At 32.7% G+C, this 15,295-nt stretch overlaps 1 protein-coding gene across 3 annotated transcripts in view; it reads left to right on the top strand.

Annotated features, from left to right (window-relative positions):
* Nucleotides 1–15,035, top strand: part of LOC140056853 (dixin-like) — a 38,072-nt gene extending 23,037 nt beyond the window's left edge. For all 3 annotated transcript variants that reach the window (XM_072102357.1, XM_072102355.1, XM_072102356.1), the window contains 13 exons: nucleotides 837–979; nucleotides 2,200–2,324; nucleotides 7,434–7,523; nucleotides 7,735–7,839; nucleotides 8,085–8,189; nucleotides 8,586–8,732; nucleotides 8,996–9,100; nucleotides 9,420–9,512; nucleotides 9,677–9,778; nucleotides 10,029–10,091; nucleotides 12,432–12,498; nucleotides 13,117–13,237; nucleotides 14,771–15,035. In XM_072102357.1, coding sequence (XP_071958458.1) covers nucleotides 837–979; nucleotides 2,200–2,324; nucleotides 7,434–7,523; nucleotides 7,735–7,839; nucleotides 8,085–8,189; nucleotides 8,586–8,732; nucleotides 8,996–9,100; nucleotides 9,420–9,512; nucleotides 9,677–9,778; nucleotides 10,029–10,091; nucleotides 12,432–12,498; nucleotides 13,117–13,237; nucleotides 14,771–14,954 — 1,450 coding nt within the window. In that variant the 3' untranslated portion in view covers nucleotides 14,955–15,035. The remainder of the gene's footprint in view (nucleotides 1–836; nucleotides 980–2,199; nucleotides 2,325–7,433; nucleotides 7,524–7,734; nucleotides 7,840–8,084; nucleotides 8,190–8,585; nucleotides 8,733–8,995; nucleotides 9,101–9,419; nucleotides 9,513–9,676; nucleotides 9,779–10,028; nucleotides 10,092–12,431; nucleotides 12,499–13,116; nucleotides 13,238–14,770) is intronic.
* Nucleotides 15,036–15,295: the final 260 nt, after the last annotated feature.

A 15,295-nucleotide genomic window follows, 5' to 3' on the forward strand; every position in this document is an offset into this window, starting at 1 on the left:
GACTATCGTGCCGGAAATATAACCGGTATATACCGGCTTTCTGTGAGAAAGGAGTCGGGCATATTCGGCCAATAAAAAGTCTCTGACAAAATAATTATTGAGGGCGTCCTTTATTGTTATTATTTTTGTCTAGCGATATATGGCGACGAATTTTAAGTTACAGATTATTATCTTCCTTTATAGCATATTTATGCAATACATGCTATGTACAGTATATTGTGCATATATTATACAGGTACAGCAATTAATTAGCCGTCATCGGCAATCTGTAAAACACCTTAGAAAGCTGTACGCCGTACAATTTACAAGGCGACGAAGGGTCAGGCACCAACAAATCAAATGACAAAGAGCTATGGCCTATAGATTATGCTACAAATTTCTTCTTGTCCCCTTATTTAAGCAGCTCTCTTATCTCATTATCCCTCCAGTTCGACATTATTATTATTATTGTTAATTGAATTGAATTGGCGCCAAAGTGATACACTTGACCGCGCAAGGTGTCAAAGCCTCGACGGGGAATTAAATATAACCCCGGAATATAACGGCGTTACGTTCTCACAGAATGCCCGTCTGGGGAATATCCCTAGAATATTACTAGGTCTAAAGCAGGTCATGTCGATGCCGGCATTATGCCAAGACCCGTTCTCACAGAAAACCATACCGGCATGGTAATGGTATATTCCCGCAATATTCCTGGCACACAGCTCTGTGAGAAAAGGGCTTAAGAAGATAATTGCTATTGTTACAGTTGTTTACATATTAAGATAATTTTTAACTTTGCTACGAGAATCAAAGTATACAAGCAGTAATAGTGTGTCTTGTTCTTTTACTTTTAGCCCTCATGGCAGTCCTGCACCTTCTGCTACCAACACTCCTCTACACAGTAGGACAGCAACACCGGTACGTGCCTTGTTAGAGGCTAGGAACAGTCCCTATCCCTCCAGGACTTCAAGCTTTGCATCGGATCATTCAGATCAAGGTATTGTATGTACAAGATTACCATCATCATCATCATCATCTTTTATTTGAGTGGGCTTTCTTCCTCTTCCGAGAGGTTACTGACTGTCGCTCATTCTACCTGTTTTGCCATCATTTTCCTCCAAACCAATTTTCCTTCTTTCTTTCTTTACCATATTTTTCCACGTCACCAGCTGTGGCCGTCCTCTTTCTCTTCTACCTCCAACTTCTAAATAACAAGCTCTCTTTACTGATTCATCTTTTCTTATGTCCCATCCATCTAAAGCTACTCCTCCCTCATATACGATTACCATCCTAATCACTAAAAAAAGGGGGAAAAAACATTGCAGAAATTAAGATTTAGTATCATGGAAGTAAAGGCGCATTTATGATATCATTTGCAAATGTATCTTAATAATAACGTAATAAATACTGTAATAACAGAAATTGACTATAAAACATATCAACATACATTAAAATGCCATGTAACTAGTGAGGTATTCATATCCTGAAATTGGTGAATTATTGTGAATTTAAAAAAAATTAGTATTAAAAAAATGATCATGATTAATTTACTATTTCTTTAATTAAAATAATTTAGTAGTTTACAAATGTTGTATTTAAGGAACTGTTAAAGTCTCGATGATAATACCACTTTAAGATCGGTTTAAAATGATAAAAGCCTACTTAAACATCCAAATAGATTTTTTATTATTATTAGTTCCCTGTAATGTAAGTGTAATATTATTTTTTGTTAAACAATATGTTAAGACAGTGAAATACTATATTTATTAGTAAAAAGGTTCATCTGGATCACTGTATAGTATTTTAAGTAAATTTTCTTTTCTTCTAAATCATCCAAAAGAAAATTTACTTAAAATACTATATTTATTATAATGAAATGCATACACAGTTTGGCTATGTTTGTCTTCTTAGATCAACACATAAAATGATATAATAATCTGTTTATGCTGCAATAAATATGTGCGTTTGGTCAATGTTACAACAGTTTTCTTGGTTTACGTTGTCGGCCGTAAAACCTCGTCCATTGCTTTTATAGAGCGGAAAACTTACCTTGTTGAAAGTTTCTTTCTTGTTGTTTGTTAGATTCTATTTGAAAGATATATACTTGTGGTATTTTCTTGTGGTGAAGTTATCAGTACAGTGGAAGACAATTCTAGAGCCTAAAGAATATTCATTGTAGTACAAGTACTGACTTACAGTAATTAATTATCTCAACAGGCAGCGAATGTGGTTCTTTTCCAAGAAGAGGCTCAATGGCATTAAGTGACGTTGAAGATGATCATGATGCTATGCTAGTGGATGTAGAGGATACCAAGAAAATGCTACTAAGTCTCCAAGAAATGGTAACTTGTTAAGATACTAGATAATTTCTGATTCTTCTGAAAAATATGAATTGTGTCTTAAGCTGTCATTTCACATCGCACCTGGATTCGGTCTAGCACCCTGAGAAAAACATCATGTAAAATAGTAAAGTATAGGATTGTTCACGCCAAAATCATATGATTGGAATTTATACCAGATTCAGTTTTCATTTTTTTCTTTTGACCAATCAACATTGAGCATGAATGACGTCGATTGACAACGGATAACCGGATTCATGCTCGATTTGAAAGCATGTTTAACACTCGTGATATTTTTCACAGGGCGCAATGTGAAAACAGTTTTAGACTGACAGTATTTGTACCAAATGTGCATATGCATGTAACAAAATTACCATTAAGTGTTCAATCTATGGTAATTTGCATGTTTAACCTAATGAGTGCTCTCTATAATAATAATAGAAAATAGATGTATATTATATAAAAGAAAAAAGTAAAATTTGTTGAACTGTTTATTGGATTGAATAAGAAGAATTGTACTTGAATTTGGATATGCAAATGATGGTCTCAACTCTTTCCTATAATGAGTAATGAATTAATTTAATGTCAGATTAATTAATTATAGTGATTGTTGTGAATTCAAAAAATTTATCAGATAATCAATGAAAATCATAATTTATAAAAGGTAATTAATTAGGTTAAGGTCAAACACATCTAGTTAAAAAGGAGAAACAATGCGTGGGTCTTAATTGACAAATTACACAGACAAAATAGGGAATTAATAATACATCATAAATTATGATGTTACAACATACAATTATGCTGTGAGAAAATCCATTATGTACAAAGTTTAAAGGTAAATATAGAACAATTTAATCAATGTATGAAATAGCCTCAGAGAAAAATGTCCATTTACTGTAATTGACTCATCCATTCACTCAGACTATAAGACGTTATAAAGGTATGAAATTAACTTGTCTACTGACAATACAAAAAATACTAAAATGCGTATATTTAACATCATTTTAAAAATGTATAAAATACAATATTACATATATTTACTGAAAGGCATTTTCTAAGTTTGAAATATGAAAAGAAATGCATTGAAATATCCAGATATATTAGAGAATTGATTTTGTAATTTGTGACTCAATTTTCATCTGCCAACATTAATAGGAAACCATTAGATATAAACATAAGTAGTTGAAAATATAATATGAATATACATAATACCTGTATCATAATTTCCTTTATGTTAAGGTGCATATTTTAGGCAAATCCTTCAAATTGTGATAACATTTTGAAACTTTGCACAGTTATTCATTAGGGTGTCAAAAATATGAAATGGAAGGGTTGCACAAAATTTGGTCAGGGGAAAGCCGCCATTTTGTATTTCAAAATGGCGGACCTCAAATTTTCAATTGTCAGGTATATCTCTGCTAAAGAGGCACCTAGAGTTATATGGTAGTGTGGTCACCAAACATATTGGTATAATTAACATTTGATTGCATGGCGGCCATGTTGGATTTCAAAATGGTGGACTTCAAATTTTCACTTTTCAGGTATATCTCTGCTAAAAAGGCACCTAGAATTCTGATTTTAGGTGCAAATTATAATTATGGTAATGGGGTCACCAAACATATTGGTATAACTAAAATTTTGATTGCATGGCGGCTATGTTGGATTTCAAAATGGCGGACACCAAATTTTCACTTTTCAGGTATATCTCTGCTAAAAAGGTACACAGTGCTCTGATTTTAGGTGCAAATTATATGGTAATGGGTCACCAAATATATTGGTATTTAACTAACATTTTGATTGCATGGCGGCCATTGTGAATTTCAAAATGGCAAGCTCAAAATGTTTCAGTACGGTACCTACAGTTATAATTTTAGGTACAAAGTATAATATGGTATTGAGGTCAACAAACATATTGGTATAACGTCTTTGATTGCATGGCGGCCATTTTGAATGTAGCTCAAACCTGGTAACCACACAGCTCTGTACATCATAAATCACTCTTTCTGCATTTACAGCGTCCAAGATCACAGTCGGTGTGTCACAGCGAATTAAAACCTAATTTGTGACATCTGAAAGTTCCGGCAATGAACTCCAAACTGGACTAAATTTGTTGCCGTCCTTCTTCCATCCCCAGTTTGCTGGGTCCTGTTCAACCCTGAATGCATCTAGACAGTTTTACCATTTTCTGGCTTGTAGAACAGACCGTTTCACATGTTCTCTTAATGCCGCAGATGTTGGGGGGATATTTTCAATAGTCTGTAGTAAAAAGATATCGTCTTGCATCATTTACCTTCTTTCTACATAGTTACAACAAACTGTTCTAGATAATCTGTGTCACTAACATCCCCTACAGACAATGACATCGTCTCAAATTCTTTTCCTTGAACAGATGAAGTTGTATCACAACTGCTAAAGGAATGAAAGAACAAGTAAGCGGCTGATGCTTGTGATCCAAGAGAAGTAATCTTGTGTATTGAGATATACTTCAAGTGCTTCCCCACTCCAAACTCGATCCAAAGCTTGTGGATGCCAGGTATTCTGTGGAAAGTTGACAATGAAATAACAACAACATCACTGTCTACAGTCTTGACAAGAATGCGCGGAAACATTTTAGCGGCATGTTTAACATGAAAAAACATACGTTCATCTGCCTCTTCTATGTTACATGGCATCAGCGGTTGTATATTTACAGACAGGTTTGTTACAGCTCTGTCTCTCAGAGACCCTACAAACATTCCGTGATTTGTGTCAATGTTCTCTACTACTCCAGTTACAATTAATGAAACAACTCTGATTTGTTGTCATCATATCTCGAATATGTGGTCCAATTGTTGGGCATGCTCCCACTGGCTTTGACGCCCCTCCTTACACCAGAGCCGCGGTTTGAACGCGTACTAGACTTTAAACCGTCGTTAAAGTATCTATCGAAAACAGAATCTGGTCGCGTCACTGATCGAAGTTGATGGTCTATATATGGTTGTACGACAAAATGAAGCACCATTAGTTGCTGCCAAGGTGTTAGATGGACCAGCAATAATCAATATGCTCAGGCGAAATGATTCGAAGACATTCATTGAGTATATATCAAGTGTCATACAACCATCAACTTCGATCAGTGACACGACTAGATTTGTTTTTCGATTTTAACGACAGTTTAAAGTCTGGTACGCGTTCAAACCGCGTCTCTGGTGTAAGGAGGAGGGTCGTTAAAGCCAGCGGGAGCATGCCCAACAATTGGACCACATTTTTTAGATTTGATGACAACAAATCAGAGTTGTTTTCATTTATTGTAACTGAAGTAGTAGAGAACATTGGCACAAATCACGGAATGTTTGTAGGGTCTTTGGGAGACAGAGCTGTAACAAACCAGTAAATATACAATGGCTGATGCCATGTAACATAGAAGAGGCAGATGAACGTATGTTTGTTCACGTTAAACTTCCCGCTGAAATTTTCCACGCATTGTCAAGACTGTACACAGTGATGTTGTTGTCAGCTTTCCACAGAATACCTGGCATCCACAAGCTTCGGATCGAGTTTGGAGTGGGGAAGCACAAAGCACAATACACGAGATTGCTTCTTCTCTTGGATCACAAGCATCAGCCGCTTACTTGTTCTTTCATACCATTAGCGGTTGTGATAGATCTTCATCTGTTTAAGGAAAAGGTAAAGCTACATTTAACGAGACTTTGAAAAAGATGCCATGTATGACTCCAGTTTTTGAGAGGATTTCATTGCCTGTAGGGCATGTTAGTGAAACAGACACAGATTATCTAGAACAGTTTGTTGTAACTATGTCTACTGCAGAACATTTAATGATGCAAGACGATATCTTTTTACAACAAGAGAAAGACTATTGAAAATATCCCCCAACATCTGCGGCATTAAGAGAACATGTGAAACGGAAACCAGGAAGTGGTACGACTGTCTAGATGCATTCAGGGTTGAACAGGACCCAGCGAACTGGGGATAGAGGAAGGACGGCAACAAATTTAGTCCAGCTTGGAGTTCATTGCCGGAACTTTCAGATGTCACAAAGGTTTTAGTTCGCTGTGGACACACCGACTGTGATCTTGGATGCTGTAAATGCAGAAAGAGTGATTTACGATGTACAGAGCTGTGTGGTTGCCAGGGAAATTGTGACCTACAATAAGTGTCCGTGTTAAATGCATGTAATTATGAACATAAACAAATAGTGTAAAGCCAGTACTGGTTGAGCTACATTCAAAATGGCCGCCATGCAATCAAAGACGTTATACTAATATGTTTGTTGACCTCAATACTATATTATACTTTGTACCTAAAATTATAACTGTAGGTACCGTACTGAAACATTTTGAAATTCAAAATGGCCGCCATGCAATAAAATTGTCAGTTACATACCAATATGTTTGGTTATACCCATTACCATATAATTGGCACATAAAATCAGAACTCTGTGTACCTTTTTAGCAAAGATACCTGAAAAGTGAAAATTTAAGTCCGCCATTATGAAATTCAAAATGGCCGCCATGCAATCAAAATGTTAGTTATACCAATATGTTTGGTGACCCCATTAACATATAATTTGCACCTAAAATCAGAACACTAGGTGCCTTTTTAGCAGAGATATACCTGAAAAATAAAAATTTGAAATCCGCCATTTTGAAATCCAACATTTCCGCCATGGAATCAAAATGTTAGTTATACCAGTATGTTTGGTTACCCCACTACCATATAATTTGCACCTAAAATCAGAACTCTAGGTGCCTTTTTAGCAGAGATATACCTAAAAAGTGAACAATTTGGGTCCGCCATTTTGAAATCCAAAATGGCGGCTTTCCCCTGACCAAATTTTGTGCAACCCTTCCATTTCATATTTTTGACACCCTAATGAATAACTGTGCAAAGTCTCAGAATGTTATCACAATTTGAAGGATTGGGTCACTTAACAGGCCTACTATTATAGAATGCCATAAGAAATAACATAGATGAAACAATATATAAGTGGTTCTTGTTTATAAAAAAATTAAATTTAATTCAGTCCTGCTGTTTGGAAGTTGTTTGTTAGAGAAGGTGTTTATAAAATGCTTCAATTTAAATAAATCTTAACTATAATTTCCTTTCTTTTAGTTACTTAGTGGCAAGGCAGCAGATGAGGAAGGTGCTGGCTCAGATGCTGAGGAGGATCAATTTGATAGTACTGCTTACAAAGACTATGTGGTATGATACAATTAAACACTAGCATCGTTACAATTGCCAAATTTTACAAAGTGTATAATATGAATCAGGTGCTAGGCTGTGGTCTTTGATACCTTGTATCAATCCATTGTTGAACAGTATCAATAAAGGCCTGCAAATACAGGATGCATTTGTCCTCCTTACTTTACGAAACATTGTTAAAATTTTATTTTACTCCAAATTTGTTTATCAGGTGGTTCTTCAAGCCAGATTAGATCAACGTCAAGCAGAACTTAAGAAAATAAAAGCTGAGCTATCAACAAGCAAACAGGAATGCCGCAATCTACAGGGTACAAAGGTAAATATTTTTTTTTAATTTACAAAAATTACTGTTCACTTTAAATTGAATAAATTTAAAGTTGACAGTAGTTTTTCTTTTTTTTTGTGTCTATTTTGTGCCTTGTTTACCTGGATAAACAAACAATAGCCATTGCTCTCACAAGACATAGTAATGATAGGCAAAGATATCAGATAAAGATCCTTGAAAATCCCTCTACAATAATAAACTAATCCAACTACCACTATACTTTTTTTGTATTGCAGGCTGGTTTACAATCCAGATTAACAGATCAAGACAATGCATTACTACAGATGAAGGCGGAACTTTTGAGGGTTGGATTTACACATCAAAATTTAGAATCAGATAATGTAAGTGTACATAATAGAAATAAATTTATTAAAGACCAACAAACTGATATGATATTTTCTGTAGACTCTCGTCTTTGTACAATTCATGTCTTTTAAAAAATAATTCTTTAGATATCTTTAACTGTAATTTCTCTCAATTTAAATGTATTATTGATGAAATTATTTAAATAATCTTATTTACATTTTTGTATATATTTATATTGGTTTATATTTATAGTTTAGTTATTTTATTTTCAACCTGTTTGAAATAAAGAATAAAGAATCCAACTTTCACTTTGTCTACCAAAATCCACAACATGCAGCATATTTTCACACTGTAATGCATTTATTTATAGTTACCTGGCAATGTTTGTTCAAAAGATTGCCATTCTCATTTAAATGTCTTGTTTTTATTAGGCCGATTTAAGACGGCAACTGGAAGAAAAGTCAAGAATTGCTGAGGATGTCACGAAGCAGTTGCAACATAAAGATAAGTTCTTGATGCAACAACAAGATCAGATAGAGATCCTGACACAGCAACTGCAAGAACTTAACTCTCTAAAGGTATGGCCAATTTACATTAAGAATGGTTGTGATGGCACTAGTTACTACTGTTTCTTTACCATGGAAGCATTTATTATAAAGAAAATATTTCCATATTTAAAATGTACTTTCCTCAAAACACCTGTCCTGAAATAGTTTTCTTATGTATTTATTTATTTACTTTAGGCCTCTGGCCCCTAGTAATTAACAAAATAATAATTACATTGAAAAATAAAGCAATTTATGGTCACAAGATAAATGAATTAATTAATTTCTTGTTTTAGACCGATCTTCAAAATAAACTTGAGGAGCGTGGTGGCAGTGTGCATCAATTTCAAAGTCAGATACAGCAACTCAGTGATAGGTTAGAAGATGTCAACTTGGCAGAGGTATATATCTTTCATTCTTCTGAAACTTAAATTTGACTTCGACTTCCAACATTATTGTCTACCATGCGTGTCACCAGACTTCCTCTCCCATACCCTGATTTTGTTTAAAACAAAATATGGCAACTTTAATTACTCTCATTTATAATTTAATTTAACCCCAAAAATCACAGATTTTAAGTTGGAACGTTTTAGGGTGTTTCCCCTCTACCTCATGAGACACCACTAATCTGGTATCTTGTGGCCATTTTTTACTTCTTAAACTGTAGTGTTTTCTTTCTGTTAGTTAATTCTTCTGTTTATATTCTGTTTCTTTCCGTAGACCAACTTAGGAATGCATATCACATCACAAGATAACAAACTTAGCAGTATAGAAAGTAGATTTGGTCTGAAAGACCAAAGTACATATAGAGAGGTAAACAAACTTCTGATTGTGAACAATAATAAAATCTTAACCTTTTTTTTTGTAAATCAAATTTATCACTGAATCTATTTTAACAAAAATTGTTTTATGAAACTAAAGATTTTTATTCTACTTGTAAAACAGTTCATGAGAAATGTTTTTTTTTTAAATTGTAGTCATCTGAAGAAATGCAAACATTGAAGACGGCCCTCAGGAGTTTACGATCTAATATGAGTCTTCATGATCCCCAACATCATGCCTTGGACACATTAGAACAGGTGCGTAAGAGTAGAAAACAATTATGTGATAGTAAAGCGCCCTTTCCAAAACAGTATTCAAGGTTGAGGGGAAACTACGCACTCCCTGAAATGTATTCTTACGCCTATCTTTTGATTTTAAATTATTTGTTTCTGAGAAAAAGTCATAGATCTGTTGGTAAGAAAAATTTCAACAAATTTAGAAATTGGATTAGAATGCTAAGAGAGTAATAGTAATTATTTTACATGTGTTTTTTAAATTTGTATTCAGGGTGTAACATCTATAATGGAAAGGCTGCAGTCTGGCATTGCCTCAAGTAGAAACAGTGATACAGTAGGTTGCATTCAAGCTCACTTATGACGTTCACGTCCTCATTATAACCACTTACCACATGATTTCATTTCCTCTTTTTGATATGATAAAATATTCTCATAGCCATAGAGAGATATTTTGAGCTGTATACTGCCCTCTATTTTTGGGTGATTCTGAAGAAAGTTCGGAAATAATGCCCCCTATTTTAGGCATAGAAATTCCATTAAACTGCTCTCACCTGAAGAATTTTGATAAAATAGTTTGATTTTAATTGCACAAGTAAACATGTCCTTGTTTTCGTGAAATTGCTATTTGATACATATTCCAGTTGTAGTCTTATTGCAGCTTTTTATTCATTTTCATGAAGGAAGAAGTTATAATTCTTCTGGTTTGTTATCAACTTGTTAATATCTTATCAACTTAATATTTATCAACCTGTTAACAATTTATGAACTTGTTAATATTTTATCAACTTGTTAACATTTATCAACTTGTTATTACATTTGTTTATCAACTTGTTAACATTTATCAATTTGTTAACATTTATCAACTTGTTAATATTTTATCAACTTGTTAACATTTTATCAGCTTGTTAACATTTATCAACATATTAACATTTATCAACTTGTTAACATTTATCCACTTGTTAACATTTGTCAACTGGTTAACATATATCAACTTCAACATTCAACTTATTAACATTCATTAATGTTTTAACATTTATCAACTTGTTAACATTTATCCATCTTTTAACATTTTATCAATTTTTAAACATTAATTAACAATTTATTTACTTATTAATATTTTATCAACTTTTATAAATCTGTTTATATTGATCAACTTGTTAACATTATCAAAGTTCTTGTTAACATTTATCAACTTGTTAACATTTATCAACTTGTTAACCTTTATCAACTTGTTAACCTTTATCAACTTGTTAACATTATCAAAGTTCTTGTTAACATTTATCAACTTGTTAACCTTTATCAACTTGTTAACATTATCAAAGTTCTTGTTAACATTTATCAACTTGTTAACATATTTTAATTCAGAACATTTGACCATTTATTATTTCTGTTTAACTACTACTAAAAACCTTCTCTACGAATATTTTATATTTTACACATTTTTTTCACTATATCTCAAAAAAACAAATCAAAAGGAATTTTCTGCACTACTTATTTTGAAGGTTTGGCCGAAAAGTTGAACCTGCAATTATTCAAATTTTTTTGACAGGTCTTCAAATCTTCTATCAATCAATTTCCATTTGAAATTATAAATAAATTTCTTCTGATTAGAAGTTTGTCCGAAAATTTGAATCTGTAATTATTTAAATTTAAAGTTTTGATAGGTCTTCAAAATCTCCTATCAATCAATTTCCATTTGAAATAATAAATACATTTCTTCTGATAAAATGATAATAAAAGACATGGAGGAGATAAAACAAGAGGCAGATTGCCAGTACCACCCTTTACACAGATTAATCTATGCCATAACAAGAAATAAATCAAGTTTAAACAAACTTGGCAGAGATTTCCTGTAAAAGCAATGCCATTAAGATTTATAACCATCTACTGTATCGTTTATTTTAACGTGAATTTATCCATTTCTCGAATTTTGAAGCAATTTATTTTAGACAATTGGATAGTATTTAAATTGTGCCATAAATTTAGAATAATATATCTTTCAACTTACTGAGACAATTTTTTCATATCGTTTGAAATTGAAGTTAATTCTCATCATTTATCTAATGCTAATAGTCATCTCATCTTCCTTTTTTACATCTTTTTAAAATTTTAAATACATTTTTTAAGAAGTTTTGAAATTAAAAACCTAATTCATGATGAAATGTAACTCAACGAACATTTAATTATTTATGCCAGTTTATGTTGAATCTTGCTACAGACACATATAACAAAATAATTCTTCATCTCACCTTGCTTTCATTTTAAACATTTTAAATAAATATTGTTAATGTTAGTATTTTGTTCCTTTTGGTAAACCATAACAAATAGACTTAATATTTTGCTATGTTTTGGCTATTTGCATTGGTAGCTAACCTAAATCATTTGAAACCTGATGAATTTTTTTGAGAAATATTGTTAAGTTTACAATCAAAATGTAATTCATACAAATAGTTGTGAAATTATGAACTTCATTCATAATCAAATTAAATATAAATCATCAACAAAGATTCCATTTGTTCAAATCAGTTAATTTTGCAATGGCAAGTATGGACCTAACCTGATGGTGAATTATTCACTTAAAATATTTACGTTTCTTTGAATTTGTTATTACTAACATTCAGTAACCATTGCCTTGTTTTGATTAATTTATGCAATTATATTTTTTATTTTGTAGAGCTCAACTGAGAGTGCACGTCACGCATCTCCACGCAGAACGCCTCGTGAGGAAGCAAACTCACCGAGTAAGTGCTCACTCATATTTTTAGTTGTCGGTAAACAAAGTCGTTAAATCTGTTCTGTGTATTATTAAACAATGTGAATTTAATAACTACGTCATAATATAAATACCTATACATTTATCCACATTGAACATTTATTATTTATTTAGAAAAAATACTAAAAATATAACTTATATTAATTGAAATACAAAAGGTCAAAACAAAGTAAAGAAAAGGTCATTCAATTAAGTTTAAGTCAATAAATTAACTTTTAAACGAGACCATTTGATCTCGGCTTAGTTAAATCACATGAATATTCATTATTAATTTGATATTTAACTTCATTTCAAGAGAGAATAATTTCCAAATTAAATCGTGTTTGCGTTTATCAATTTTATTTATATATTGTTTAAAAAAGTAATCTCCTGGATTTCAGGAAAACCTTGTAAAACTATTTCAATTGGTTTTGGGAGAGTTTCCATTTTAATAGAGTTTATTATTGGGAAAGTCAACTGTATTAATATCACATGCCATTTCACATTTTTATCTGAGATGAATAAAAGCATAACCATTATGTTACTGTATCTTTCCACATGTTCTAGTGCTTCAATATTAACTTATCTATTATCTTATCTTATATAGGTATAAATTCATTAAATGCACATTCAACAAGTAATGGCGGCCCGCCTGTTATAAACTCTACAAAGGTGCTGTATTTTACAGAGAGAACTGTAACCCCTTTCATGTCTTCCATAACAAAACCGTACGTATATTTATGTCAATTGTTATCATGTACATAAAATCTAAGTCAATCAATAAATCTTGATTTACACTTGGAACAGGACGTAGATGCAATGCAAGCGAGTTGACCGCTTACTAATACTTGTTACTTGTTTGCATAGCTAACACTAATTAATTTTAAAAACAACTAAAAAACCTGGGACCTGTAACCCTTGGTAGGGACCCTGACGGGTACTCTTGTAATGTGTCAAACCTCTTATGTTTTGTTACATCTCTACTGGGAACCTAGCAATACAGAATTCTGCAGTAACTACATTTTTTTACTGCAATAATGTAAGAGTTTAGTTTCAATTCAGAAGTTTATGAGTCACTGTAATAAAACAGTGTTTATGGTTACCCAACATAAAAAGCTGGCTAAATAAGGCTGCTAAATATATGCATAAACAGGTTAAAAAGTAGTTGTGTATAAACAGGTTAAAGAGTATAGTTGTGTATAAACAGGTTAAAGAGTATAGTTGTGTATAAACAGGTTAAAGAGTAGTTGTATATAAACTGGTTAAAGAGTAGTTATGTATAAACAGGTTAAAGAGTAGTTTGTATATAAACTGGTTAAAGAGTAGTTGTGTATAAACAGGTTAAAGAGTATAGTTGTGTATAAACAGGTTAAAGAGTAGTTGTATATAAACAGGTTAAAGAGTAGTTATGTATAAACAGGTTAAAGAGTGGTTTGTATATAAACTGGTTAAAGAGTAATTGTGTATAAACAGGTTAAAGAGTATAGTTGTGTATAAACAGGTTAAAGAATAGTTGTATATAAACTGGTTAAAGAGTAGTTATGTATAAACAGGTTAAAGAGTAGGCAAAATGTAGTTACAACAAATAATGTTAACATGGTCCCTTAGTATGTGAAATATTGAATGTCAACCAACTAATCAATTAATTCACATGTTCTACTGTGATCTTGGTTTTTCCCATCACAACACTTGAATACTTTGTTTTGGCATAGTTTTAATGGGTCTTATGGATATATGCTACTTTACCTGAAAATTTAGTAGTCATTTGTATTTGTCTCGATTGTAGACCAACTGACCAGTGGCCAATTACACCGTAGGTGTCTATCTAGTTGCATTAAATCTTAATTGATTTTAAAGCATTTTGGCAACGGACTTAATGCATCAACTACCTTAATGTCCGCAAAGAGACAAGCACCTCGGTCGTAAAATCTACTTGTACGTATGGCAATAACTAAATTGATTGCCTCTAGACTAATTGCATAGTTTTTGGACTGTGACCCACTATCTTCTTAAAGGGATAAAACACCTTGGTCGTAAACATACTGCTATCTATGTTAATAGTTAAAACGATTCCCGTGAGTTTAATTGCGTTGTTTTTTGACTGTTACATTTTATGCTTAAGAATTCTTGAAATTGAAACTTTGATGACGTATGTTTTTATAGAAATTTATTATGAGAAGTTAACTTTTGATATTGGTAATTCCTTGATTTTGGCAATACAGTAGAATCATTTTTGTTTTTGGCTATATTTTTTTATCCAGACTTGGTCAAGTGACACTACGAGACTTCAAAAAGATATTTGACCGTGAGGGTCCTTACCGATATCACTTCAAAGCACTTGATCCCGAATTTGGAACCGTGAAGGAAGAGGTGGTTGACGATGATGACATCATTCCTGGCTGGGAGGGAAAAATTGTGGGCTGGGTTGAGGAGGATATAGGATGAACCAGCGGGGAAGGATGATGGAAGAGAAACTTGTTGACTGAACCTTGAGAAGGATGTGTTGATGACCAAGAGTAAAGTGGGTGGTGGGCAAGGGGTGTATGTTATTGGGGGGGGGGGGACGGATTGAGAGGAGTGGTGTTTGGTGTATGGTGTAGTAAGACATATTTTAACCCACCTACAACACACTATGTGATAAAATGCAAGCATAACACTGACTATATACAGTATTTCTGTCACCTATTATTACATACCATTATTACCATACTAATACATTACTCAACGATTATATTAAATATTATTCCAACGATTTAAAAAAAAAACATTCAACATTGATTTTTGCA

This window comes from Antedon mediterranea, chromosome 8 (assembly GCF_964355755.1).
Source record: "Antedon mediterranea chromosome 8, ecAntMedi1.1, whole genome shotgun sequence".
In the NCBI taxonomy this organism is placed as follows: domain Eukaryota; kingdom Metazoa; phylum Echinodermata; class Crinoidea; order Comatulida; family Antedonidae; genus Antedon; species Antedon mediterranea.